This window comes from Anomaloglossus baeobatrachus, chromosome 6, assembly GCF_048569485.1.
Source record: "Anomaloglossus baeobatrachus isolate aAnoBae1 chromosome 6, aAnoBae1.hap1, whole genome shotgun sequence".
NCBI classification, from domain to species: domain Eukaryota; kingdom Metazoa; phylum Chordata; class Amphibia; order Anura; family Aromobatidae; genus Anomaloglossus; species Anomaloglossus baeobatrachus.
In genome coordinates this window covers 13,510,026-13,537,257 of record NC_134358.1, presented here as the reverse complement: position 1 = coordinate 13,537,257, position 27,232 = coordinate 13,510,026, and the positions used below count along the sequence as shown (strand labels likewise).

The window sequence follows — 27,232 nt, the reverse complement described above, 5'->3', positions numbered from 1 at the left end:
ATTGATAGACGCCTCAGAGAAAGACCTATTATGACTCCGTGCCCTGTAGTGTTGCCAGAGGCTGAAGTCCTTCCCATAAGTTCTGAGGAACCCATGCAGTTACGGTGGCTTCCTATCAGTCTGGGTCCCTCTCAGTTCACCGCAAGTCAGGGGTGTGTTTCTTCTGTGGTCATATGGGCATTTTATCGGGGCCTGTCCATCGTGTCCTAAGCAAAAGAAGTAGTCGGAAAACTTCTGACCCCAGGTTGTTTGCAGGATTTCAACCTGGGCGTGTATATATTGTGACGTATCAACCGGCTGTATTACAAAAGGCCGGTATGTTTTGCAGAAGCATGGGTGCTCTGCAATGTGAAGTTGGCTGGGACCTATGGTTCCACAGGATTGCATTACATGCAGAGCCATGGAAGGGTGTGTGATGCTGATTACACACTCCTTACCACCTGTGGGGGTGGCTCCAGGGGTTAAAGCAATCCTGTCTCTGAACCTAGGGGGAGTGTGTCTAGGGCAGTCTAGATATAGCCTAGCTCCAGACGTCCAGTGTGTGGACTGGAAACAAGTGAGAGCAGAGCCGGGAGCTCTGGGTGTATCGGCCTGTGTGGAGGCTGAACACAAGGCTCTGATATTGAGTCTGAGGTGAGTGCAGCCAGGCCAGGGCTGTAGGGCCGAATCTCTCCTGGAGGAGACACAGACAGGGGTCTGCAGAGGGCCCTGGGTGCTGGAAGGAACCTTGGCTAGAGTTGTACGCTGGCAGGAGCCAGAGAGAGGGGAAGTTGCTAAGACTTCCATTATGGACTTATTGTTTATGTGTGAGGGCAGTTTATGCTGAGTGCTTTAAATAAACTGCCGGAATTTCTATGAAGACTGTGTACGTGTGTTGCTGAAGCTACCTCACACCTCTGCAAGCGAGTGGAACCCCCACGTTGCAGGGCGCAACGTTACATATGGTGGAGGTAGCGGGCATGCGGTCTGGTTGCTAGGGGCAACGCAGCCTGGTGGCTAAGGGCAATGGTCTAGGACGTATTCCTTTGGATACAAGTGGTTTGCGGTGGATCGGCGGGTCCACGAAAATTTTGTCTGCGCACTCAAGCAGCTGGCGGTGGATCGGCGGGTCCACGAACAGTGACAGCGCTCTCAAGCACCTGGCGGTGAATCAGCAGGTCGGCGGGGACCCGTGCTGCAGTGGCGAGAGTCCAGCGACTGGAGGTTCAAGGCCAGCCCGGAATTGCGGGGCCCTGTTTGGTGAGCAGTGATACACCACAGGCTGGAGATCCTGGTTGTACGGGCGGTACAACCCGGAAAGGTTAGTGGTTCTCTAACCCCCCCTGTCTTTGACCACCGGGTATTACCCATTGGAGCACCCCTCCTGTTCCTCTTCTCGTTGCAGCATGGAGGAGCTCCTGAACCTGCTGCTACAGAGTCAGCAGCACCAACAGCATGTGCCTGGAGGTCCAGCAACAGTAGTGGGGGCTGAAAGCCAAAAAGAGGGAATGGTCCCTGCGGACATTGTGGAGGAGCTGTACCAGTTCCTGGTCCGGGGACAGCAGGAGCTGTCAGTGTGCAGCGATGTCGCAGCCATGGACCAGTTTGAGAGTTCTCTTTGGGGCCCAGTATGGACACTAGGTGCCCAGGGAAATAAGGGCGAACGGTGTGAACTGGGGGCTAAGGACATTGCATGGAACCCCCAAAAGGGGGTGGAGTCCCAAAAAGGGGTGGTTTCCCAAAAGGGGGTGGAGTCCCAAAAAGGGGTGGTTGCCCAGAAGGGGGCGGAGGCCCGGAACGGGGTAGTTACCCAACAGGGGGCGGAGCCTCAAAAGGCGGTGGTGACCCCCCAGGGGGTGGAGCATTCACAAGCCGAACAGGTGGACTATAGCAAGGGGCAATGGGATTCGCCTTACCTATGTCCTACCTGCGGTATAGGCTATCCATCCGATGTGAGGCCACAGAAGTGCTCAGTGGACTTGAATGGGCTAAGTGTGTCTGGTCTGTTAGACCCGGGTAGCCAGTTGACCTTAGTGAGACCCATGTCCGATCTCCATTTTATGGTGGGTAGGACAATAGAAGGACGTTGTGTGCATGGGACCACTAAAGAATATCCTCTGGCCAGGGTGCTGATTTGGATGGCCAGAGGTGTGGGGCGCCCTGATGTGGGTGTAGCTCCAGATCTGCTATATCTGGTTGTCATAGGACAGGACTGTGAGTTCTTTCGGGACTTATGGAAGACAGAGGCCGGGACCGATTGCACAGGAATAAGTCGGCTCCCGTCTATGGAAGCCTCTTGTCCGCAAGAGGTTATACAGGTTCCCGGTGGGACATTGAGGTACACGGAGGAGGAGGTACCTCCACGTAAGGACAGTCCTAAGTTAGGGGTGACCAAAGATAATGGGGGACATGCCCAACTTATATTACTCAAAGGAATAATTTAGAAGTGCAAAGGTATAAAGCTAAGAAAAAACTTCTAAAATACAATACTTTATTATTAATAAGTTAAAAATGGGGGAAACCCCAACATTCCATTCACAAGATTACAAAGTGCACAAATGAAAAAAGCAAAAAAGCAAAGGAGGGGCCTGGCCCTTAGGTAGCCCTCAATCTCCCCCTACCTTGCTGCGGAGGTCGGCACCCTAAGGCCTACGCAGTTTGGCGCCCCCGCTCACCGAAGACTTTCCCTCCGGGCCCTAATCTGGCCCTGACGGTCCGGGATCAAGGATTAAAGATACAACCCAGGTGTTGAGGATCATTGGGGATTATGATGACCGGTCAGAGGATGTGCGCAGAATTCTGGGAAAATACTGGAACATCTTGAAGGCTGACCCGGAAATTGCAGGCTCCATACCCCCTTCCCCATCCATCGCATTTAGACGAGGTAGGACAATTCGGGACAGGTTGGTCCATAGCAACTATTGCTCTCCATCTGGGACAACCTGGCTCGACAATAGAAGAGCTGGTACGTTTAGGTGCGGAAAGTGCACTTTCTGTAGGTTTGTTAGACGAGGTGATCGGTTCCTAAGTGAAGTGACAGGGAGAACATATTTTAATAGACAGTTCGCCAACTGCACCACGGTGGGCGTGATCTACCTCTTTAAGTGCGACTGTGGGAAGGAGTATGTGGGAAAGACAAAACGTGAATTTAGGAGACGGATAGGAGACCACATTGGAGATATTAGAAACGCCAGAGATACTCCTATTTCCAGACATGTTCGCTTAGAGCATGGGGGCAGACTAGACGGCTTTGCCTTTAATGCCATTGAGGTGGTGTCAAGGCCGGATAGGGGTGGCAATTGGGATAGGCTTATCCTGCAAAAAGAGGCCCGGTGGATCCACAGGTTGTGTACTGTGAGTCCATCGGGTCTTAATGAACAACTGCACTTTGGATGTTTTCTTTAAACCGGTATGGAGTGGTCTCCTTGATGCCGCCCCCCCTTTAATCTGGTGTCCGGAGTGTCTGCCCGATTCTCTTGGGCCCATTTCTTTCTGCCATGCCTATTAATCCGCTAGGGAGTTGGCTCTATTTATTCACCTTATTGTAGGTCCACATCAGTTTATTTTATTGACATCCTAAAACTACCGAAGTTACATTAAGGGGAGTTCATATGGACCCCATTTTTGGATGTTCTCAGCCTGTACCTATTTTTACCATCTGTTTGAGTGGCTGGATGATTCTCCAGTTGATACATATTTTTTGATTTTGGCCCTATGTCCACATATATTGAAGTGTAAATCATTGGCTCCATCTCCTTGCATTTTTGAAGAAGGGGGAGGGGGGCATGTCCGAACGCTGTGCACTGTTTCCGCCTCTCAGTAAATCTCCCCTCGGTGTGTTTAGGCTGGGTATGCGCATAACGCGCAGGCGCAGCCAGCATCATTGGGAAATAAGGCTCATGTGATCGGGGCAGCCCGAGACACGTGACGCGGGCCGGGTCCGCCTCCCTGCGAGTACCTTCCTGTTTGCGTCCCAGCTTGGGACGCACACAGTGCGCAGGTGCGGACCGCGTCACCGCCCACTGAGTGTGCGTGCGGCCCTCGTCATCGGGGAATCCCCGGTCACGTGATGGAGATACCCGGTGAGGCGGAAGTGTGTGATTAGACACGCGTACGATGCAAGCACACGTGGATTCTTTCAGGAACGGACTGCTTGGGGTTAATCGTACTTCATCACAGGTGAGATTATTTGGAACCTGTTCATAAATGGGCTGTTACGTGCGTGGGCACTTCCTTGCCCCTGTACTCTGCATGCAAACACTTTGGCCACCTCTAGATGGGAGGATGGTGAACTAAGGAGCGTATATCTTGCTGTAGTGGGGTCTTGACTCACGCCACATCCAGGGAGTCCGGTGAAGCATGTCCCTTTATCGCTGAGCACTGCGGTTTAAGATAAGTAGTCAATACCCGCTATTTTGAACAAACGGGATCTGCCCCCTAACTTTATAATACACCCTGACTGAAGCTGGTTACCCTGTGGGAGTCTAGTCCCGGGGACCATTTTGGGTGTTGAGTGTAACACGGAGTTCTGTTGGGACTTGTTACCCGTGTGTGGGGGATAGTGGGGGTCTACTCACTTGCAGTACTGTTTGGGACCACCAGCATTGTGTATATCTATATGTCTTTTGAACTAACTACTACTGTATTTACCCCTGAAGAACCTCAAATATATGAGGGGAAACGCGTTGGGTGTTTCTGGTTGGAATCATCAGGCTTTGACGGGTGATTCCTCATTGAGTGATTGTACCCTACTATGTTTCCAGCTTTATTATATTGGTCATAGTGTATTTGATCTACATCTTTTAAATCTATTGTTGGTTAAATTTGAAAAAATTCTTTCCGCTAGTAGATTTTCACCTCCCGGACCGTCAGGGCCAGATTAGGGCCCGGAGGGAAAGTCTTCGGTGAGCGGGGGCGCCAAACTGCGTAGGCCTTAGGGTGCCGACCTCCGCAGCAAGGTAGGGGGAGATTGAGGGCTACCTAAGGGCCAGGCCCCTCCTTTGCTTTTTTGCTTTTTTCATTTGTGCACTTTGTAATCTTGTGAATGGAATGTTGGGGTTTCCCCCATTTTTAACTTATTAATAATAAAGTATTGTATTTTAGAAGTTTTTTCTTAGCTTTATACATGCCCAACTTAGTGACATGACCGTTAAAGTAACAAATGGTAGTGTGACCGTTGAAAAAGGGAGAGCTCCAGACAAGGAGTCCGACACCTGGTTAAGTGGGGACGTGGTAGTCCAGAACACCAGGGGGCGTGACGATGACTCCAGAATAGACACTGACGTTACTAAAGTGACAAATGAGTACAGTGACATACTGATGAGCAAAGAGGGGAAATCCTCCTCCAGTCGCCGAAGGCGCAACAGGCGCAGAGGGGCGGAGCTAGCTACAACCTCCGAAAATATGGACCAGGTAGAGACAGTGTTGTGTATGTCTGCCCACCGTGCGGATTCCCTTCCAGAATCTGAGTGTGCAGAGAAGGTTGAGAAAGGCACGTTGCCGATAGCAACCGCTAATGTAGAGTCGGACAGCCACATCATGCAAAAGAAAGTTGTGTCTGTGCTGGAACTGATACATTGTAACGACGGAATTCAGCAGGGTGAAATTGCAGGGAAAGAACCGACCAAAGAAGTAATGGCGGTATCTTCTATAATTTCCAAGCATGAAGCTGGTGGTCTGTCGGATAAAAGCGCTGTAGGAGATGACATACTACAGAGTAATATAGGAGAAGTAAACCTAGACAGTGTTGGTGGAGCACAAATCCATAAAGGTCCTGGTGAGCAGACCGGTAAGCTACCCAGTGTTGAGGTGCTGAATGTGGAAAAGGGTGCCAAGGTTCTGGGAACAGAGTGCCGTGCTGAAGGGCGTAACACCCCGGTAGAGGGTGACACTGCAGAGACCCAAGAGGAAGTTGAAGGGAATGCAGTGAAGTCCCAAGACACGGCTGGTGCTGTACAAATGGAAAGAGCCTCTGAGGAAGAGGTGAAGATCGGACCAGAGGTCTCATCCAGAACTGAGAGCCTGCCTGACCTGCTTGGTATAGAGAAGGTCGTGGGTAAGAAGAGTAAGAAACCCAAAGGTTCTGAAGCTGAGACCCAAGAGAGGGGTGACTATGACAAAGTTGCACCCCATGGAAAGGCCGGAGGTGTAGAGGTGAAAGAAGCCTCGGAAATAGTGTGTCATAGACCAGAGAGGTCCGCAAGTGAAGACTCAGTCAAGAGGATGAGCCAAGACCATCTGCAACAAGAGATACTGCTTAGGCCGGCTACTGAGAGTCGAGTAAGGGAGCTGGGGAAAGAAGTGGCTGAGCTCCGAAGTCGCTTGGCAGAGTACCAGTCCAGGTCCCAGGGAGCCTTGGAGCAGATGGAGCAGCGAGTGTCAATCCTGACCAAACTTGTTGAAGCAGGGGAGGCCCAAAGAGAGCTGACTCTGGAAGCGAAACTGGACAAGCATGTGGAAGCGGCAGGGATGAATGAGACTTCTGTAGTCAAGTGCATGGTGGATATACCTGAGGACTTAAGAGAAGCGTGTGCCATCGAGTGCATGCATGACGAATTTAAGAGAGCTGTGGAAGCGTGTGAGGTCTACTGTACCCCAGGGGCTGAACAGTTAGTGATATTGTCCACCAGTGAAATTACTGGGCAGCGGGTGGCTATTCTAAAGGACATGCACTTCCGATGTGTTCGTATGAAGTGGAAGGTCCAACTGCAAAATGAGGAAGCCACAAGACAGCTAGAGTATAAAAGGAAAGCGCAGAGTCTGGCGGAAGATATCGTCCAAGTACCCCGGGCTCTGGTGGGGAGAGTCATTGGAAAAACCGGACGAGTCATGCAAGACATGGTGAATAAGTCGGGATTAGTGCGATTAAGAATCCCTGCTGCTAATGAGAGCAAGATACCCAGGGAAGCCGGTATGCTTCCGTTCGTCTGTGTCGGGACTGTAGAGAGTCTTGGAAACATTCGAAGCCTTCTTGGATATCGGGTACACCATGTACGTGACATGGAGCGGTTGAGGCAAGAAAACCTGAAAATTGAGGAGCAGCTTCGCCAACTGTGTGGGGGACAGCAGCCGTCTTCTCCCCGTTGTTCAGAGGAAAGAAGTGGAAGATGCCGTGTCGGTCCAGTGGTTAAGACACGCGATAACAGGAATCGCCGACAGAGAAGTAACCTGCGATGTACTGTAGATAGTGGCCGCTATGAGCTTAGAGTTCCCAACAGTAGCCCTGGGGGTACTCGAGAAAGCCTAGGTTCGGACAAGACTGTAGGTTTGACTGAGAACGTGTCTCTCAACTACTGTGACTCTGGGAGGGGGTCAGGGAGAGAACGGTCCGGAAAGGGGACGTCCTTTAACCCTAGGTTGACACGACAGGGTTTGGTGACAGTGTCGGGCGATGTCTCAGGGACTTATGCTCTTGGGCACCTTGGACGGCCCTCTCGACTCGTGGGGCATGGCAGCGGGGATTCCCTGTCTTGGGGTCTCAGGTCGTTGGCAAGTGTTCTCCCCTACGGGTTTGAACAGAGGGGGAGGGTATGTGACGTATCAACCGGCTGTATTACAAAGGGCCGGAATGTTTTGCAGAAGCATGGGTGCTCTGCAATGTGAAGTTGGCTGGGACCTGTGGTTCCACCGGTTTGCATTACATGCAGAGCCATGGAAGGGTGTGTGATGCTGATTACACACTCCTTACCACCTGTGGGTGTGACTCCAGGGGTTAAAGCAATCCTGTCTCTGAACCTAGGGGGAGTGTGCCATAGACTAGCTCCAGACGTCCAGTGTGTGTGCTGGAGACAAGTGAGAGCAGAGCCGGGAGCTCTGGGTGTATCAGCCTGTGTGGAGGCTGAACACGTGTGTTGCTGAAGCTACCTCACACCTCTGCAAGCGAGTGGAACCCCCACGTTGCAGGGCGCAACGTTACAATATATATATATGTATGTGTGTATATATATATATATATATATATATATATAATATAATATAATATTATATACACACACAGTACAGACCAAAAGTTTGGACACACCTTCTCATCTCTAGAACAATTATTAAGAGGAGACTTTGTGCAGCAGCCTTCATGGTACAATAGCTGCTGGAAACCACTGCTAAGGACAGGCAACAAGCAGAAGAGACTTGTTTGGGCTAAAGAACAAAAGGAATGGACATTAAACCAGTGGAAATCTGTGCTTTGGTCTGATGAGTCCAAATTTAAGATCTTTGGATCCAACCACCGTGTCTTTGTAGAAAAGGTGAACGGATGGACTCTACATGGCTGGTTCCCTCCATGAAGCATGGAGGAGGAGGTGTGATGGTGTGGGGGGGCTTTGCTGGAGACACTGTTGGAGATTTATTCAAAATTGAAGGCATACTGAACCAGCATGCCTACCACAGCATCTTGCAGCGGCGTGCTATTCCATCTGGTTTGCGTTTAGTTGGACCGTCATTTTATTTTTCAACAGGACAATGACCCCAAACACACCTCCAGGCTGTGTAAGGGCTATGTGACTAAGAAGGAGAGTGATGGGGTGCTACGCCAGATGACCTGTCTTCCACAGTCACCAGACCTGAACCCAATCGAGATGGTTTGGGGTGAGCTGGACCGCAGAGTGAAGGCAAAATGGCCAACAAGTGCTAAGCATCTCTGGGAACTGCTTCAAGACTGTTGGAAAACCATTTCTGGTGACTACCTCTTGAAGCTCATCAAGAGAATGCCAAGAGTGTGCAAAGCAGTAATCACAGCAAAAGGTGGCTACTGTGAAGAACCTAGAATATAAGACATATTTTCAGTTGTGTCACACTTTAAGTATTTCATTCCACAGGTGTTACTTCATAATTTTGATGCCTTCAATGTGAATCTACAATTTTCAGAGTCATGAAAATAAAGAAAATTCTTTGAATGAGGAGGTGTGTCCAAACTTTTGGTCTGTACTGTATATAAAATCCTCCACATATGTGTCTCAGTTTATTCTACCTGCTGAGGTTCTCATAGGTGACAAAACTGAGACCATCTCTGATTTGGATAGTGAGGCAGAAGCCAATATGGTGGACCTTTTGGTTTTTACGGACCCATGGCCTCTCCTGTAATACGCTGGCTAAGTCCATCCCATATTTGCCACTGACTTAGCGCCTCTTGGTCAGGGAAGTTTTACCTAGGTGGTGCATAATGTAGACCTGCGCATAGGGGCTCTTCACAAGGGTCTCCATTCATGTTATGTCTTGGAGGGTCTCCCCACTCCTATCATTTTGGGCCTTCCCTGGTTGGTTACGCATAACCCAGTGATGGCCTGGCCGTCCAGAGAGGTAGCTGGAGAGAATTCTGGAAAAATAATTGCCTAAATATGATTATCTCCTCTGTCTCCACTGAAGCAGTGCCCTCCTTTTTGTCTGAGTTTGAAGCTGTGTTCTCAGTAAAGGAGTGTCAGGATCGTCCTCCCCGCCTTACTATGACTGTATCCTAGGGGCAAAGATTCCCAAGACCAGGTTGTATAATATTTATTGCCCGGAAAGAGAAGCCATGAAGGATTATATTGCAGAAAGTTGGGCTAAAAGACATCCGACCCTCCTCCTCCTCCTCCTCCTCCTCCTCCTCCTCCTCTTCTTCTTCTGTGGCAGCTGGGTTCTTTTTTGTAAATTTTTTTTTAAAAAGATGGGAGGTCTACGTCCCTGTTTAGACTTTTGCGAGTTAAATCATATCACCATCGGTAACCACTACCCTCTTCCACTCATCCCTGATTTGTTTAATGAGAATGTTGGGGCTAAATGGTTCTCCAAGTTGGGTCTCGGGGGGTTATAATCTGAATAGGATCAGAGAAGGGGATGAGTAGAAAACGGCCTTCAACACGTCTGAAGGGCTTCATGAAAACCTGGTCATGCCTTTTGGTTTATTAAATTTTCCAACATTTTGTCAATGAAATTTTTGTCACTTGGTGGGCGGTTTTCAGTTGCGATTTTGTTTCTGAACCTTTCTGTCTTAAGTTTAGTCTTTACCAAGTGACTTGTGTTACAGATGATGTGCTGTGCTGTGGATCATGAGCTGTACCATGCCCGGCCAGCACACTGCCTCCGCCGTGTGTTACACATGATGTGCTGTGCTGTGGATCATGAGCTGTACCATGCCCGGGCAGCACACTGCCTCCGCCGTGTGTTACAGATGATGTGGTGTGCTGTGGATCATGAGCTGTACCATGCCCGGCCAGCACACTGCCTCCGCCGTGTGTTACAGATGATGTGATGTGCTGTGGATCATGAGCTGTACCATGCCCGGCCACCACACTGCCTCCGCCATGTGTTACAGATGATGTGCTGTGCTGTGGATCATGAGCTGTACCATGTCCGGCCAGCACACTGCCTCCGCCGTGTGTTACACATGATGTGCTGTGCTGTGGATCATGAGCTGTACCATGCCCGGCCACCACACTGCCTCCGCCGTGTGTTACAGATGATGTGCTGTGCTTTGGATCATGAGCTGTACCATGCCCGGCCACCACACTGCCTCCGCCGTGTGTTACAGATGATGTGGTGTGCTGTGGATCATGAGCTGTACCATGCCCGGGCAGCACACTGCCTCCGCCGTGTGTTACAGATGATGTGCTGTGCTTTGGATCATGAGCTGTACCATGCCCGGCCACCACACTGCCTCCGCCGTGTGTTACAGATGATGTGGTGTGCTGTGGATCATGAGCTGTACCATGCCCGGCCAGCACACTGCCTCCGCCGTGTGTTACAGATGATGTGATGTGCTGTGGATCATGAGCTGTACCATGCCCGGCCACCACACTGCCTCCGCCATGTGTTACAGATGATGTGCTGTGCTGTGGATCATGAGCTGTACCATGTCCGGCCAGCACACTGCCTCCGCCGTGTGTTACACATGATGTGCTGTGCTGTGGATCATGAGCTGTACCATGCCCGGCCACCACACTGCCTCCGCCGTGTGTTACAGATGATGTGCTGTGCTTTGGATCATGAGCTGTACCATGCCCGGCCACCACACTGCCTCCGCCGTGTGTTACAGATGATGTGGTGTGCTGTGGATCATGAGCTGTACCATGCCCGGGCAGCACACTACCTCCGCCGTGTGTTACACATGATGTGCTGTGCTGTGGATCATGAGCTGTACCATGCCCGGGCAGCACACTGCCTCCGCCGTGTGTTACAGATGATGTGCTGTGCTTTGGATCATGAGCTGTACCATGCCCGGCCACCACACTGCCTCCGCCGTGTGTTACAGATGATGTGGTGTGCTGTGGATCATGAGCTGTACCATGCCCGGGCAGCACACTGCCTCCGCCGTGTGTTACAGATGATGTGTTGTGCTGTGGATCATGAGCTGTACCATGCCCGGCCAGCACACTGCCTCCGCCGTGTGTTACAGATGATGTGGTGTGCTGTGGATCATGAGCTGTACCATGCCCGGCCACCACACTGCCTCCGCCGTGTGTTACAGATGATGTGGTGTGCTGTGGATCATGAGCTGTACCATGCCCGGCCAGCACACTGCCTCCGCCGTGTGTTACAGATGATGTGCTGTGCTGTGGATCATGAGCTGTACCATGCCCGGCCAGCACACTGCCTCCGCCGTGCATTACAGATGATGTGGTGTGCTGTGGATCATGAGCTGTACCATGCCCAGCCACCACATTGCCTCCGCCATGTGTTACAGATGATGTGCTGTGCTTTGGATCATGAGCTGTACCATACCCGGCCACCACACTGCCTCCGCCGTGTGTTACAGATGATGTGGTGTGCTACAGATGATGTGGTGTGCTGTGGATCATGAGCTGTACCATGCCCGGCCAGCACACTGCCTCCGCCGTGTGTTACAGATGATGTGGTGTGCTGTGGATCATGAGCTGTACCATGCCCGGCCAGCACACAGCCTCCGCCGTGCATTACAGATGATGTGCTGTGCTGTGGATCATGAGCTGTACCGCGCCTTCACCAGACTTTCTTCTTCCCATGATTCTGGTAGAGCTTGATGTTGGTTTCATCTATCCAGGAATGTTCTTCCAGAGCTGTGCTGTTTATTAAGATTTGTTTTTGCAAAGCCCAGTCTTGCCTTCTTCTTCTTGAGGCTCATGAGTGTCTTGCGCCATCCTCTGTATCTTCTTTCATGCAGTCTTCTCTTTATGGTAGACTGGATATTGATACGCCGACATCCTGGAGAGTGTTAGTCACTTGGTTTGATGTTGCGATCATCCACCACGGAGATCTTCTGTGGCCGTCCAGGTCTTCTTGCATTGTTGAGGTCACCATTGCTTTCTTTCTTTCCTGGGATGTACCAAACTGTAGATTTAGCCACTCCTAATATTGTAGCAATTTCTTGGATGGTTCATTTCTGTTTTCGCAGCTGAAGGATGGCTTGTGTCACCTGGATGGAGAGCTTCTTTGACCACATGTTTACTTCTCGTCAAGCACCACACCTCAAATCAGCTCCAGGCCTTTTTATGTGCTTAATTGAGAATGAAATAACAAAAGGAACTGCCCACCCGTTCCCATGAGACCGCCGGAGAGGCAATTGCCTAATTACATTTGGGCCCTTTCACACCAAGGTGGCAATGTCAAGAAGCTGAAACTCCGGAACCCTTCATCAAATTCTAGTGTAGAGACCCTCAAATGAAAGCGAAAAGTCCGGACTTTACGTCCATTGTAGAACTAGAACTGGAATATGTTTCAGTAACAGGTAAACCCCCCCCCCAAAAAAAAATTTGTGTCAGTGTCCAAATATATATGGACCTAACTGTATATCTGGATGATATGTTGATTTATTCGTTTGACCTGAGGACACATCAGGTTCGCGTCAGACGGGTTTTACAGATGTTGCGTAACAATAAACTGTACGCCAAGATTGAGAAATGTGTGCTCGCCGTGCAGGAGGGACAACTTTTAGGTTTCTTGGTTCATCTGCTGGTTTCTGGATGGATCCAGTCAAGGTCTGTGCTGTTATCGAGTGGGATCCTCCCGAAAATCTGAAAACACCTACAACGCTTTCTGGGAATTGCAAACTATTACATGAAGTTGATCTGGAACTTCTCATTTATTGTCAAACCCCTCACACATGTGACTAAGAAAGGTACGGATTTCTCTAAATGGTCCGATCTCGCCCGCCAGGCTTCCTCTTCATTGAAGAGATGCTTTGCGATGGCACCTTCATCCAACCTGATACCTCACAGCCATTTACTGGTGAGGTTGATGTGTTTGAAGTGGGGGTTGGGGCAGTGTTGTCACAAGGTCCATCTCCTACTAAGTGGCATCCATGCGATTTTTTATTTTTTTTTATTTTTTTTTTTTCCAAGGAAATTGTCGCCGGCTGAAAGGAACTATGACATTGGCAATAGGGAACTGTTGGCATTTGAGTAATGGCGCCACTTTTTGGAGGGGGCAGTTCACCCAGTCACTGTCATCACTGATCATAAAAACCTTCTGTACCTCGAGTCGGCTAAGCGTCTTAATCGTAGACAAGCTAGGTGGTCCTTGTTTTTTTTAGCAGGTTTAATTTTGTGGTTACCTATCGCCCTGAGGTGAACAATGTGAAAGCCGATGCTGTGTCCCGGAGTTTTCCTGGGGGCGGGAGCTCAGATGAGCCCACTCCTATTTTACTGGAGGGGGTGGTCGTCTCTGTGGTATGTTCTCAGCTCGAGGGTGAGGTGCTGGAGGCTCAGGGACGTGAGAAATTGGTCCACTGTAGTTGCGCCTCAAAATTTTGAAGGACCATCATAACTCGGTTCTTGCAGGACACCCAGGTATTGAAGCACCCTTTGGCCATATTTCGCATCGTTTTTGGAGGCCTAGTTTGCATGTAGTAGAGTTTGTGTCTACCTGCATTGTCTGCACACGTTCTAAGACCCCGCATACTCGCCCGACCGGGTCCTTCCTACCGTTGACCATACCAGACAGACCCTGGACTCATTATTACTGACCTTCCTTCATCCGCTGGTAAAACGGTAATCCTATGTAATCAGTATCAGCGGAAAAAATTCCAAAATATGCGCCATAAATAATATAAGTCAAGAAGGCAACAAACCACTGGAGACCCCACACAATAATGTATCTGATAGAAAAACAGAGCTCACACTCCATTATAAGTATGAAAATATATATAACTTTATTAAATCATTAAAAAAAATTCTAAAAAAGTGATATAACCGATATATATGGAGGTACAGGAGTGTACACAAAAGATGAAACACAAGACATGGATACAAAAATATATATCATGAGAAGTGTAAGTATAATACCAATGTTGATACCTATTCAAATGATCCTAATATGGCCACAAAAGCTCAGTGGGTCTCCTATTTTTTAGAGAGAGAGTAAAACGGTCAGTAAAACAGTTATACATAGTATCAAAATTGTTTTTTTCATGCTTACCCATAGTATTCTCTGTACCGATCAGTGAGTCACCGACCCCAACGCGCGTTTCGTGTAGGGCTTCCTCGGGGGGCCGTGACACACTGTGTGACAAAATGAGTTTATATATGCTTCATAACGCAGTAATGTTCCAATTTCGGCAGTCCCCGCCACTAACGCATCACTTCCGGCAATCAAGATGACACGTCGTGTTTCCCCAGGACGTCACATGACCCAGCGCATCATCTTAAGATGCTTTCGGCAATGCAAGGTGCCAGAGACGTCCGACACACATGTGCACAATGGAAACGCCATCTTACTAAAGGGCAGATGCCCACAGCGTGGACAGGACTGCAGGCAACCACCCAGCTGCTACATGGTAGGGGAAATAGTAAAATCATTACAGTGAGGGGCAGAAGGCCACGACCTAAAAGGGCCATAGGCTAATGACCCCCACAAAAACCGTGAATAATAGAAAGGGCTATATGTATACAGTGCGCCTGCGCAAAACAAGAGACAACTTAATAAAGGGCAAATGCCCAAAGCCCACGACAACACTACTAAAGAAGACCTTCAACCAAATGAGAGAACAGTAGAATGTTAGTGCCCTAATAATGAGGGGTAGTGGACCGTAACCCCAAAAAGGGGGTCATAGGCCACAAACCACCCTCTGTAAGTAAAATAAATAACCAAAAGATGAGCAACCACCTATAGCCCACGAGGAGCGGTGGATACCAGCCTAAAGTATGGGTCATATTACACAACCCCATAATTACATATAATTATACATATATAAAGTGCAATAAATTGCTACATCAGCGAGTAAATAAATATACAAATACATTACATAAAATACGTAAATTGCATAAAAGCGTGACCCAACGGCATCCAATTGTGCCACCTGTTTCCTCCTATCCCCAGCCCTGGATCCACATCATGGCCGATCCATCCCGATCACTCCAAGGTCTTCTGGATTTCTCTGATGGTGAATTCGGAAGTGTTTGGGGATAGTTATTAATGTACTAATCTCTTCCACTGAACACGATGCAATAATGTATCTCACGTGTCCTCTTGTACGCGAGATGTAAGTCCAATGTACACCAAGTTACATGGACACGTTGGTCCTCGGAGGTTCTTGGGAGGAACGGTTTTCCTCATCGCTCTCTTCTATTTGGCGTGGTGTACCGAACAATCTTAGGATCACGGGGGATAGATACAAACGCATGGCTGACAAGAGACGGTCGTCAGGTCCGGACCTGAGTGTGAATGATTTTGTATGGCCATCCACTAGGAATATCCAGTTGAAGGTTCCTTCTTGGTAACTGGCTCCTACGTTGATCGGTCCATACAGGGTAGTTGCCAATATTAACCCTGCGGCTTTTTGCCTCGCGCTACCTCTAGCACTTAAAATACACAACATTTTCCACAGGTCGTTGCTCAGAAAGTATGTTGCGTCTGTAGAGCCTTGGCCTTTGCCACCGGCTCCAATCATTGATGATGGGAACTTGGAGTTTGAGATAGCAACAATCATGGATTCTCACTTTGTTTGCTGCTCTCTTCTCTTGGGGCACTGGATGGTCCAGAGGAGAGGACGTGAATACCACCATGAATAGTGAAGGCTAGTCGGTTGATACGTTCCTTCCATGCATCCCGTCCTCATAAGCCTAGTCCGGAGGGGGGTAACTGTCACGAGTGTGTCCCACCCGAGGGAGACCTTGGACGAGTCCAGTATCAGACGATCACAGCGCCTCACTGCTGGCAGATCCACTGCTGTTACTTGAATAACATCTTCTTGCTAGTGGTGCTATATGGGTTAGGCACCCTTTCCTGCCTGGCTGCTGGCTGTAGCTTCCAATCTCAGGTGCAGCTCTTTGAGGTCACTTCCCTTCACTATTTAAGATCATGTGTCAGATCAGCTGGTGCCTGTGATAGAAACTGAATCCTCATTTCTATGTGGTCCACTTTGGAATACTTCTGTATTGTAGTGGTGAGACTAGCGATCTTGTCGGCCTGCTCACTAGCCAGGGAGAGTTTAGGGCAAGCGAGGGCTTAGGAACGTGGTCGGTGACGGGTTGAAAGAACCCTTATAGGGATATCATGGAGTGCGGGGCTTAACTGTGAGTGCAGATGGTGACCCCTATCTCTAGCGGGAGGGACCTCCGTTGTATCGTGACCCCTGTGTGTAGTTACTCCTACTGGGGGTTTGTGGGTATTTGGTTAAACCTTGTTAGTCACGTGTGTGACACAGATGGTCCTTTAAGTCCTGTGATAATGTCACCCGCGCCCCCATCTCCACAGAGCCGGGGATGGGTCAGTCATCATTTCAGAGATTTTGTAGTACCTCTATGGAGCGTATGGATCTGAAGAGATGAATTGGATCATTCGGCTCCAGACCTTACAGGGAGCCCCGCACCATGAAGTCTCCGCAGCCCCATGTAATGGAGCCGGGAGCAGAGCACATATAGATCCGGGTTTCATCATTTTATCCTCGGCTTCTTCTGGGGTTTTGTGTCCTATAGGCGGTCCGAACATTGACTGACAGCTTCCCTTGTGTAACAGCTAGCTGTCAGTCACTGATTGGACCGCCCTGCTGTGTAAAGTCACATGATCACCAAGCCCCTCCTCCACCACTGCCCGCTGATATCAGAGGTAGTAACGGAGCATATCCACCGCTGCGGCGATTATCATGTACTCCGCACATAGGAGATCAGCACGGTGCCAAACTCTCCTGTTACTGTCTGAGCTCACTAAACTGAAAAATAAGGAGCGCTGATAGTGTAATACCAACAGATCAGTGAGGTAGATCAGGAAAAATACACTCACCTGAAAAGGTTGTGATAGTCACAACCACTGATAAAGCATAGGATGATGGCGCCTGCTGCAGCCCCACGTGGATGTGCATACAAATCAGAGTGAAGAGGGGGTTAATGCCGCGCATCAGCCAAAATGAAGATGTAGCACGTTGATGTTATAAACGTATTCTTTTATTCCATCGGTCTACGCGTTTCGAGGATATACCTCTTCTTCAGGACCAGTGCATCAACATAGTATCAGTAGAAAGAGCTCACTGACATGTTCTCAGTTAGAGCTCAGGTACTTTCTCTTGTTAGAGCCTCTGTCCTCACACGCTGACCAACACTTCTGTCCATGCAGTGGCTGCTGGTGGAGGGTCATGTGACTAAACCCGCCCATCTATATAGGGAGCTTTGGGGGCATCATATTGTGAATGGGAAGCTGGGGGGACATTATACTGTATATAGGGAGCTGTGGGGACATCATACTATACATAGAGAGCTATGGGGGACATACTGTATATAGGGAGCTGTGGGGACATCATACTATACATAGAGAGCTATGGGGGACATACTGTATATAGGGAGCTGTGGGGACATCATACTGTATATAGGGAGCTGTGGGGACATCATACTGTATATAGGGAGCTGTGGGGGCATTACACTGTACATAGAGAGCTATGGGGGACATACTGTATATAGGGAGCTGTGGAGACATCATACTATACATAGAGAGCTATGGGGGACATACTGTATATAGGGAGCTGTGGGGGCATTACACTGTACATAGGGAGCTGTGGGGACATCATACTATACATAGAGAGCTATGGGGGACATACTGTATATAGGGAGCTGTGGCGACATCATACTGTATATAGGGAGCTGTGGGGGCATTACACTGTACATAGGGAGCTGTGGAGACATCATACTATACATAGAGAGCTATGGGGGACATACTGTATATAGGGAGCTGTGGCGACATCATACTGTATATAGGGAGCTGTGGCGACATCATACTGTATATAGGGAGCTGTGGGGACATCATACTGTATATAGGGAGCTGTGGGGACATCATACTATACATAGAGAGCTATGGGGGACATTATACTGTATATAGGGAGCTGTGGGGACATCATACTATACATAGAGAGCTATGGGGGACATACTGTATATAGGGAGCTGTGGGGACATCATACTATACATAGAGAGCTATGGGGGACATACTGTATATAGGGAGCTGTGGAGACATCATACTATACATAGAGAGCTATGGGGGACATACTGTATATAGGGAGCTGTGGGGACATCATACTATACATAGAGAGCTATGGGGGACATACTGTATATAGGGAGCTGTGGAGACATCATACTATACATAGAGAGCTATGGGGGACATACTGTATATAGGGAGCTGTGGCGACATCATACTGTATATAGGGAGCTGTGGCGACATCATACTGTATATAGGGAGCTGTGGGGACATCATACTGTATATAGGGAGCTGTGGGGACATCATACTGTATATAGGGAGCTGTGGGGGCATTACACTGTACATAGGGAGCTGTGGGGACATCATACTGTATATAGGGAGCTGTGGGGGCATTACACTGTACATAGGGAGCTGTGGGGACATCATACTATACATAGAGAGCTATGGGGGACATACTGTATATAGGGAGCTGTGGGGACATCATACTATACATAGAGAGCTATGGGGGACATACTGTATATAGGGAGCTGTGGGGACATCATACTATACATAGAGAGCTATGGGGGACATACTGTATATAGGGAGCTGTGGCGATATCATACTGTATATAGGGAGCTGTGGGGACATCATACTGTATATAGGGAGCTGTGGGGGCATTACACTGTACATAGGGAGCTGTGGGGACATCATGCTGTATATAGGGAGCTGTGGGGGCATTACACTGTACATAGGGAGCTGTGGGGACATCATACTGTATATAGGGAGCTGTGGGGGCATTACACTGTACATAGGGAGCTGTGGGGGCATCATACTATACATAAGGAGATTTGGGGACATTATACTGTATATAGGGAGCATCATACTCTATATAGGGAGCTGTGCAGAGATTATGCTGTACATAGAGAGCTATGGGGACATCATACTATACATAGAGCTATGGGGACATACTGTACATTGGAAGCTGTGGGGACATCATACTGTATATAGGGTGCTGTGGGGGCATTATACTGTATATAGGGAGCTGTGGGGACATCATACTGTACATAGGGTGCTGTGGGGACATCATACTGTATATAGGGTGCTGTGGGGACATCATACTGTATATAGGGTGCTGTGGGGGCATTATACTGTATATAGGGAGCTGTGGGGACATCATACTGTATATAGGGTGCTGTGGGGGCATTATACTGTATATAGGGAGCTGTGGGGACATTACACTGTACAAAGGGAGCTGAGGGGGCATCATAATAAGGAGATTTGGGGACATTATACTGTATATAGGAAGCATCATACTCTATATAGGGAGCTGTGCAGAGATTATGCTGTATATAGGGAGCTATGCGGGCATCATATTGTATATAGCAAGTTTCAAAACCACCATGGGGACATCATACTGTACATAGGGAGCCGTGCGGGCATTATACTGTATATAGCAAGCTATGGGGACATTACACTGTGTATAATATACAGTTGAAACCAGAAGTTTCCCTCCGCTCTCTATAGACACATCTGCAGGTTTTTCCCTCCGCTCTCTATACAGACACATCTGCAGGTTTTTCCCTCTGCTCTCTATACAGACACATCTGCAGCTTTTTCCCTCCGCTCTCTATACAGACACATCTGCAGGTTTTTCCCTCGGCTGTCTATACAGACACATCTGCAGGTTTTTCCCTCCGCTCCCTATAAAGACACATCTGCAGGTTTTTCCCTCCGCTCTCTATACAGACACATCTGCAGGTTTTTCCCCCCGCTCTCTATACAGACATCTGCAGGTTTTTCCCTCCGCGCTCTATACAGACACATCTGCAGGTTATTCCCTCTGCTCTCTATACAGACACATCTGCAGGTTATTCCCTCTGCTCTCTATACAGACACATCTGCAGGTTTTTCCCTCCGCTCTCTATACAGAAACATCTGCAGGTTTTTCCCTCCGCTCTCTATACAGACATCCGCAGGTTTTTCCCTCCGCTCTCTATACAGACATCTGCAGGTTTTCCCTCCGCTCTCTATACGGACACATCTGCAGGCTTTCCCCTCCGCTCTCTATACAGACACATCTGCAGGTTTTTCCCTCCGCTCTTTATACAGAAACATCTGCAGGTTTTTCCCTCCGCTCTCTATATAGACACATCTGCAGGTTTTTCCCTCTGCTCTCTATACAGACACATCTGCAGGTTTTCCCCCGCTCTCTATACAGACACATCTGCAGGTTTTTCCCTCCGCTCTCTATACAGACACATCTGCAGGTTTTTCCCCCGCTCTCTATACAGACACATCTGCAGGTTTTTCCCTCCGCTCTCTATACAGACATCTGCAGGTTTTTCCCTCCGCTCTCTATACAGACACATCTGCAGGTTTTTCCCTCCGCTCTCTATACAGACACATCTGCAGGTTTTTCCCCCGCTCTCTATACAGACACATCTGCAGGTTTTTCCCTCCGCTCTCTATACAGACATCTGCAGGTTTTTCCCTCCGCTCTCTATACAGACACATCTGCAGGTTTTTCCCTCCGCTCTCTATACAGACACATCTGCAGGTTTTTCCCTCCGCTCTCTATACAGACACATCTGCAGGTTTTTCCCCCGCTCTCTATACAGACACATCTGCAGGTTTTTCCCTCCGCTCTCTATACAGACACATCTGCAGGTTTTTCTCAATTAGAAACCAAAATTATTTCTATTTGCCAAATTCCAGAATAATGAGAGAGAGGTTTTCAGGCATTTTTATTCCTTTCTGCACAGTGAAGTCTCCATACACTAAGAGTCCTGTACCTTTACACAATATGGGACCGCCCATATGATGATGTCATGTCTTTGGAAGCTTCTGATAGGTTTATTGGCAACATCTGAGGTAATTACAGACACACCTGTGGATGTATTGTAACGCAGACCTGAAACACACGGCTTCTCTGTGCAGCGTTATGGGAAAGTCACAAGAAATCAGCCGAGATCTCAGGAGGAGAATTGTGGACTCGCACAAGTCTGGTTCATCCTTGGGGCAATTTCCAGATTCCTGAAGGTGCCTCGTTCATCCGTACAAACAACTATACACAAGTACAGACAAGCTGGGAATGTGCAGCCATCATACCGCTCAGGAAGGAGACGGGTTCTGTGCACCAGAGATGACCGTGCTGTGGTCAGACATGTGCAGATCAAGCCAAGAACAAAAGCAGAAGACCTTGTGAAGATGCTGGCGGAAGCTGGTAACATTGTGTCATTATCCACAGTGACACGAGTACTGTATACACATGGGCTGAAAGGCCGCTCTGCAGGAAGAAGCCATTACTCCAAAAGACACAGAAAATGCCAGATTAATGTTAGGAGAGGCACACAGGAACACAGGCCTTAATATGTGGAGACGTCCTGGGGTCTCACGAGACTAAAACTGAACTATTTGCCATAATGACCATCGTTACATTTGGAGGAAAAAGGCAGAAGCTTTGAAGCCTAAGAACATCATCCACACTGTGACACACGGGGGCGGCATCATGTTGGGGTTGTTTTGCTGCAGGAGGGACCGGTGACTTCACAACATAGATGACATCATGAGGAAAGAAGATTATGTGGCCATTCTGAAGAATATCTCAAGACATCAGCCAGGAACTTACAGCTTGGGCGGAAATGGGTCTTCCAAATGGACAATGACCCGAAGCTGCTGCCAAACTGGTTACACAGGGTCTTAAGGAGAATAAAGTCAATGTTTTGGAGTGGCCATCACAAGCCCTGATCTCAGTCCTAGTGACAATGTATGGGCAAAGCTGAAAAGGCCGGAGCGAGCGGCGACCTCCAAACATGGCTCAGCTCCACCAGATCTGTCAGGAGGAATCGGCCCAAATTCCACCAACTATTGTGAGAAGCTTCTGGAAGGATCCAAATCGTGTCCTCCAAGTCACACAGTGTAAGGGCAATGCCACCAAATACTAATGACCTGAAGGAAACGTCACTCTGCAGAAAGGAAGAAGAATGCCGGAAACCATTCTCTCTGTCATTATTCTGTCCCAGGTGATGTGATCTCCGCCCGGCTCCGGATGAACCTGACGCGCAGGAGGAACGCGTTGAGGCTGTTTTCTTGGATAACATCTACAAGGGACATTGGATATACCTTTTTGTTCCCCTTTTTTTTCACCTTTGACCTGCTGCTTATGTTTTTTGACCCTGTAATAGGGGACTCCATTCATCCCTTTGCTGGGTGTTGTGGTGCGCTCCGGTGGTCCGAGCTATTTGAATGGACCTTGCGTTCTGGAGCCATGGTGACTCGGTATGGTGGTGCTCGTGGATACATGTGACTTATTGCCGATAGTTTGGTTATTTAACCATTTGCAGTCAAACTAGTGGTTGTGGATAGTTTGGTACCAGCAGACCGTATCTTAGGAGTCTGCGTTGAGCGGGGGCGGTGTATGCGATTCTCAGGGTGCCGACCTTCGTGGCAAGGGAGTGTCAGCTCTTAGGTCACCTTAGCTTCTGAATACCTTACAAACCTAACTTTGTCACCTATAACCCCCCCCCCCTCGTCATTTGGTGCCTGATCACCTTCTTTATGGAGTTTTTCATTTATACACCGACCTATTGTGTTTTTAATGTATATCTTCAGCCTCATCAGATGAGTGGAATCATTCAACTGGCACCCTCCTGTCCTCCTCCCTGTCCTGGGCACGGCTGGCACCCTCCTGTCCTCCTCCCTGTCCTGGGTACGGCTCGGTGCCCCGGGTGCCTCCTGTCCTGGGCACAGCTGGCACCCTCCTGTCCTCCTCCCTGTCCTGGGCACGGCTGGCACCCTCCTGTCCTCCTCCCTGTCCTGGGTACGGCTCGGTGCCCCGGGTGCCTCCTGTCCTGGGCACAGCTGGCACCCTCCTGTCCTCCTCCCTGTCCTGGGCACGGCTGGCACCCTCCTGTCCTCCTCCCTGTCCTGGGTACGGCTCGGTGCCCCGGGTGCCTCCTGTCCTGGGCACAGCTGGCACCCTCCTGTCCTCCTCCCTGTCCTGGGCACGGCTGGCACGCTCCTGTAGGGCCTGGTGCCCCGGGTGGCTCCTGTCCTGGGCACGGCTGGCACGCTCCTGTCCTGGGCACGGCTGGCACGCTCCTGTCCTGGGCACGGCTGGCACGCTCCTGTCCTGGGCACGGCTGGCACGCTCCTGTCCTGGGCACGGCTGGCACGCTCCTGTCCTGGGCACGGCTGGCACCCTCCTGTCCTGGGCACGGCTGGCACGCTCCTGTCCTGGGCACGGCTGGCACCCTCCTGTCCTCCTCCCTGTCCTGGGCACGGCTGGCACGCTCCTGTCCTGGGCACGGCTGGCACGCTCCTGTCCTGGGCACGGCTGGCACGCTCTTGTCCTGGGCACGGCTGGCACGCTCCTGTCCTGGGCACGGCTGGCACCCTCCTGTCCTGGGCACGGCTGGCACGCTCCTGTCCTGGGCACGGCTGGCACGCTCCTGTCCTCCTCCCTGTCCTGGGCACGGCTGGCACGCTCCTGTCCTGGGCACGGCTGGCACGCTCCTGTCCTGGGCACGGCTGGCACGCTCTTGTCCTGGGCACGGCTGGCACGCTCCTGTCCTGGGCACGGCTGGCACCCTCCTGTCCTGGGCACGGCTGGCACGCTCCTGTCCTGGGCACGGCTGGCACGCTCCTGTCCTGGGCACGGCTGGCACGCTCCTGTCCTGGGCACGGCTGGCACGCTCCTGTCCTGGGCACGGCTGGCACGCTCCTGTCCTGGGCACGGCTGGCACGCTCCTGTCCTGGGCACGGCTGGCACGCTCCTGTCCTGGGCACGGCTGGCACGCTCTTGTCCTGGGCACGGCTGGCACGCTCCTGTCCTGGGCACGGCTGGCACGCTCCTGTCCTGGGCACGGCTCGGTGGCTCCTGTCCTGGGCACGGCTGGCACGCTCCTGTCCTCCTCCCTGTCCTGGGCACGGCTGGCACGCTCCTGTCCTGGGCACGGCTGGCACGCTCCTGTCCTGGGCACGGCTGGCACGCTCCTGTCCTGGGCACGGCTGGCACCCTCCTGTCCTGGGCACGGCTGGCACCCTCCTGTCCTGGGCACGGCTGGCACGCTCCTGTCCTGGGCACGGCTGGCACGCTCCTGTCCTGGGCACGGCTGGCACCCTCCTGTCCTGGGCACGGCTGGCACGCTCCTGTCCTGGGCACGGCTGGCACGCTCCTGTCCTGGGCACGGCTGGCACGCTCCTGTCCTGGGCACGGCTGGCACCCTCCTGTCCTGGGCACGGCTGGCACGCTCCTGTCCTGGGCACGGCTGGCACGCTCCTGTCCTGGGCACGGCTGGCACCCTCCTGTCCTGGGCACGGCTGGCACGCTCCTGTCCTGGGCACGGCTGGCACGCTCCTGTCCTGGGCACGGCTGGCACGCTCCTGTCCTGGGCACGGCTGGCACCCTCCTGTCCTGGGCACGGCTGGCACGCTCCTGTCCTGGGCACGGCTGGCACGCTCCTGTCCTGGGCACGGCTGGCACGCTGGGTGCGGGGGGAGGCGGCGCCCTCCTCTATATAGCCGGCTGCCGGCCGCCCCGGGCTCAGTGTCTGCAGGACGGGTTCTGCCGGGATCGCACACGTGGAGCAGTGAGTGCGCTCCGCCCGCTCCTCGCCTCTTCCGTATCTTCCGCTTCTCTCGGATTCCTGCGCTCGGCTCCGGTTGTCATGCTGCGGCTCCCGGTTGTCATGCTGCGGCTCCCGGTTGTCATGCTGCGGCTCCCGGTTGTCATGCTGCGGCTCGGGGCGTCCTCGGGGGCCCGTGTCCTGGGGGCCCGTGTCCCGGGCTCTGCGCCGCTCAGTGCCGCTCTTCTGTCTTCCTCCAGGTCTCACTCGGGATCGCAGCTGGCAGAACCGGACCGGAACCGAGCGCCCAGGATGACGGAGAACGGAGAGCAGGAGCGGGTCCTGAGCCTGGAGAGCATGAACCCCGCGATCAGGAAGGTGGAGTACGCGGTGCGGGGCCCGATCGTCACCAGAGCCGTGGAGCTGGAGAAGGAGCTGCTGCAGGTACAGGGGGGTGAGGGGGTGCACTGACACTGCGGAGGGTGAGGGGGTGCACTGACACTGCGGAGGGTGAGGGGGTGCGCTGACACTGCGGAGGGTGAGGGGGTGCGCTGACACTGCGGAGGGTGAGGGGGTGCGCTGACACTGCGGAGGCTGAGGGGGTGCACTTACACTGCGGGGGGTGAGGGGGGTGCGCTGACACTGCGGAGGGTGAGGGGGTGCACTTACACTGCGGGGGGTGAGGGGGGTGCGCTGACACTGCGGAGGGTGAGGGGGGGTGCGCTGACACTGCGGAGGGTGAGGGGGGGTGCGCTGACACTGCGGAGGGTGAGGGGGGGTGCGCTGACACTGCGGAGGGTGAGGGGGGGGGTGCGCTGACACTGCGGAGGGTGAGGGGGGGGGTGCGCTGACACTGCGGAGGGTGAGGGGGGGTGCGCTGACACTGCGGAGGGTGAGGGGGGGTGCGCTGACACTGCGGAGGGTGAGGGGGGGGTGCGCTGACACTGCGGAGGGTGAGGGGGTGCACTGGCACTGCGGAGGGTGAGGGGGGTGCGCTGGCACTGCGGAGGGTGAGAGGGGGGTGCGCTGACACTGCGGAGGGTGAGGGGGGGGTGCGCTGACACTGCGGAGGGTGAGGGGGGGTGCGCTGACACTGCGGAGGGTGAGGGGGGTGCGCTGGCACTGCGGAGGGTGAGGGGGGTGCGCTGGCACTGCGGAGGGTGAGGGGGTGCGCTGACACTGCGGAGGGTAAAGGGCGGGGGGACACTGAGACTGGAGGGTGAGGGGGGCACTGACACTGTAGGGTAAGGGGGGGCACTGAGTGTGAAGGGGGTGCTGATGCCTGCACTTGTCCCAGGGCATTGTTGATGTTGGTCGGTGCTGACGCCGGCACGCGTCCGGTGCCCCCTGTGCTGAGTGCTGGACCCTGTAGTGGTTAGTGAGGTGCGAGGGTCTCGGCCCCACCTCTGCACTGTTGAGTATCAGGACACTGAGGGTCCCTACTGAGCTGATTACTTGCAGATGTTTGGGGGCTGTGATCTCCGGGGTCTCGGCGGGGGATGTGTCCGCCCCTTATTTTCATTGGCGCTTCCTTTGATCCCTCTTCCCGCAGTTTCGTAGACCCCAATTTCTCCTCCCTTCTTACAGTGTAGTAATAGAAGGAACGCTCATCTGACTCCTCGTGTGACCCCAGCGGCTAACGTGCTGCAAAGTGAGCGGGGGTCCTCCATATGGACAAGAATTCTGAAATATACGACACTCCCAGCATATCCGGGCCCCCGGTCGCTCTGCTCTGTGCCCCCCCCCCTCCTATCGCTCTGCTCTGTGCCCCCCCCTCCTATCGCTCTGCTCTGCGTCCCCCCCTTCCTCCTATCGCTCTGCTCTGCGTCCCCCCCCTTCCTCCTATCGCTCTGCTCTGCGTCCCCCCCTTCCTCCTATCGCTCTGCTCTGCGTCCCCCCCTTCCTCCTATCGCTCTGCTCTGCGTCCCCCCCTTCCTCCTATCGCTCTGCTCTGCGTCCCCCCCTTCCTCCTATCGCTCTGCTCTGCGTCCCCCCTTCCTCCTATCGCTCTGCCCTGCGTCCCCCCTTCCTCCTATCGCTCTGCCCTGCGTCCCCCCCTTCCTCCTATCGCTCTGCCCTGCGTCCCCCCCTTCCTCCTATCGCTCTGCTCTGCGTCCCCCCCTTCCTCCTATCGCTCTGCTCTGCGTCCCCCCCTTCCTCCTATCGCTCTGCTCTGCGTCCCCCCTTCCTCCTATCGCTCTGCCCTGCGTCCCCCCTTCCTCCTATCGCTCTGCCCTGCGTCCCCCCCTTCCTCCTATCGCTCTGCCCTGCGTCCCCCCCTTCCTCCTATCGCTCTGCTCTGCATCCCCCCCTTCCTCCTATCGCTCTGCTCTGCATCCCCCCCTTCCTCCTATCGCTCTGCT

The 27,232-nt window shown here is 52.0% G+C and overlaps 1 protein-coding gene across 5 annotated transcripts in view; it reads left to right on the top strand.

Moving 5' to 3' along the window:
• Positions 1 to 27,232, top strand: part of LOC142316950 (alanine aminotransferase 2) — a 64,502-nt gene that overhangs the window by 16,036 nt on the left and 21,234 nt on the right. For 2 of the 5 annotated variants that reach the window (XM_075352769.1, XM_075352768.1), the window contains exon 3: positions 25,130 to 25,313. The exons of 1 other annotated variant lie outside the window; for it this stretch is intronic. In XM_075352769.1, coding sequence (XP_075208884.1) covers positions 25,130 to 25,313 — 184 coding nt within the window. Of the gene's footprint in view, positions 1 to 24,791; positions 24,894 to 24,921; positions 25,314 to 27,232 lie in introns of those variants that run through there. 2 more of the 5 variants (XM_075352770.1, XM_075352767.1) reach the window with 2 other exon arrangements.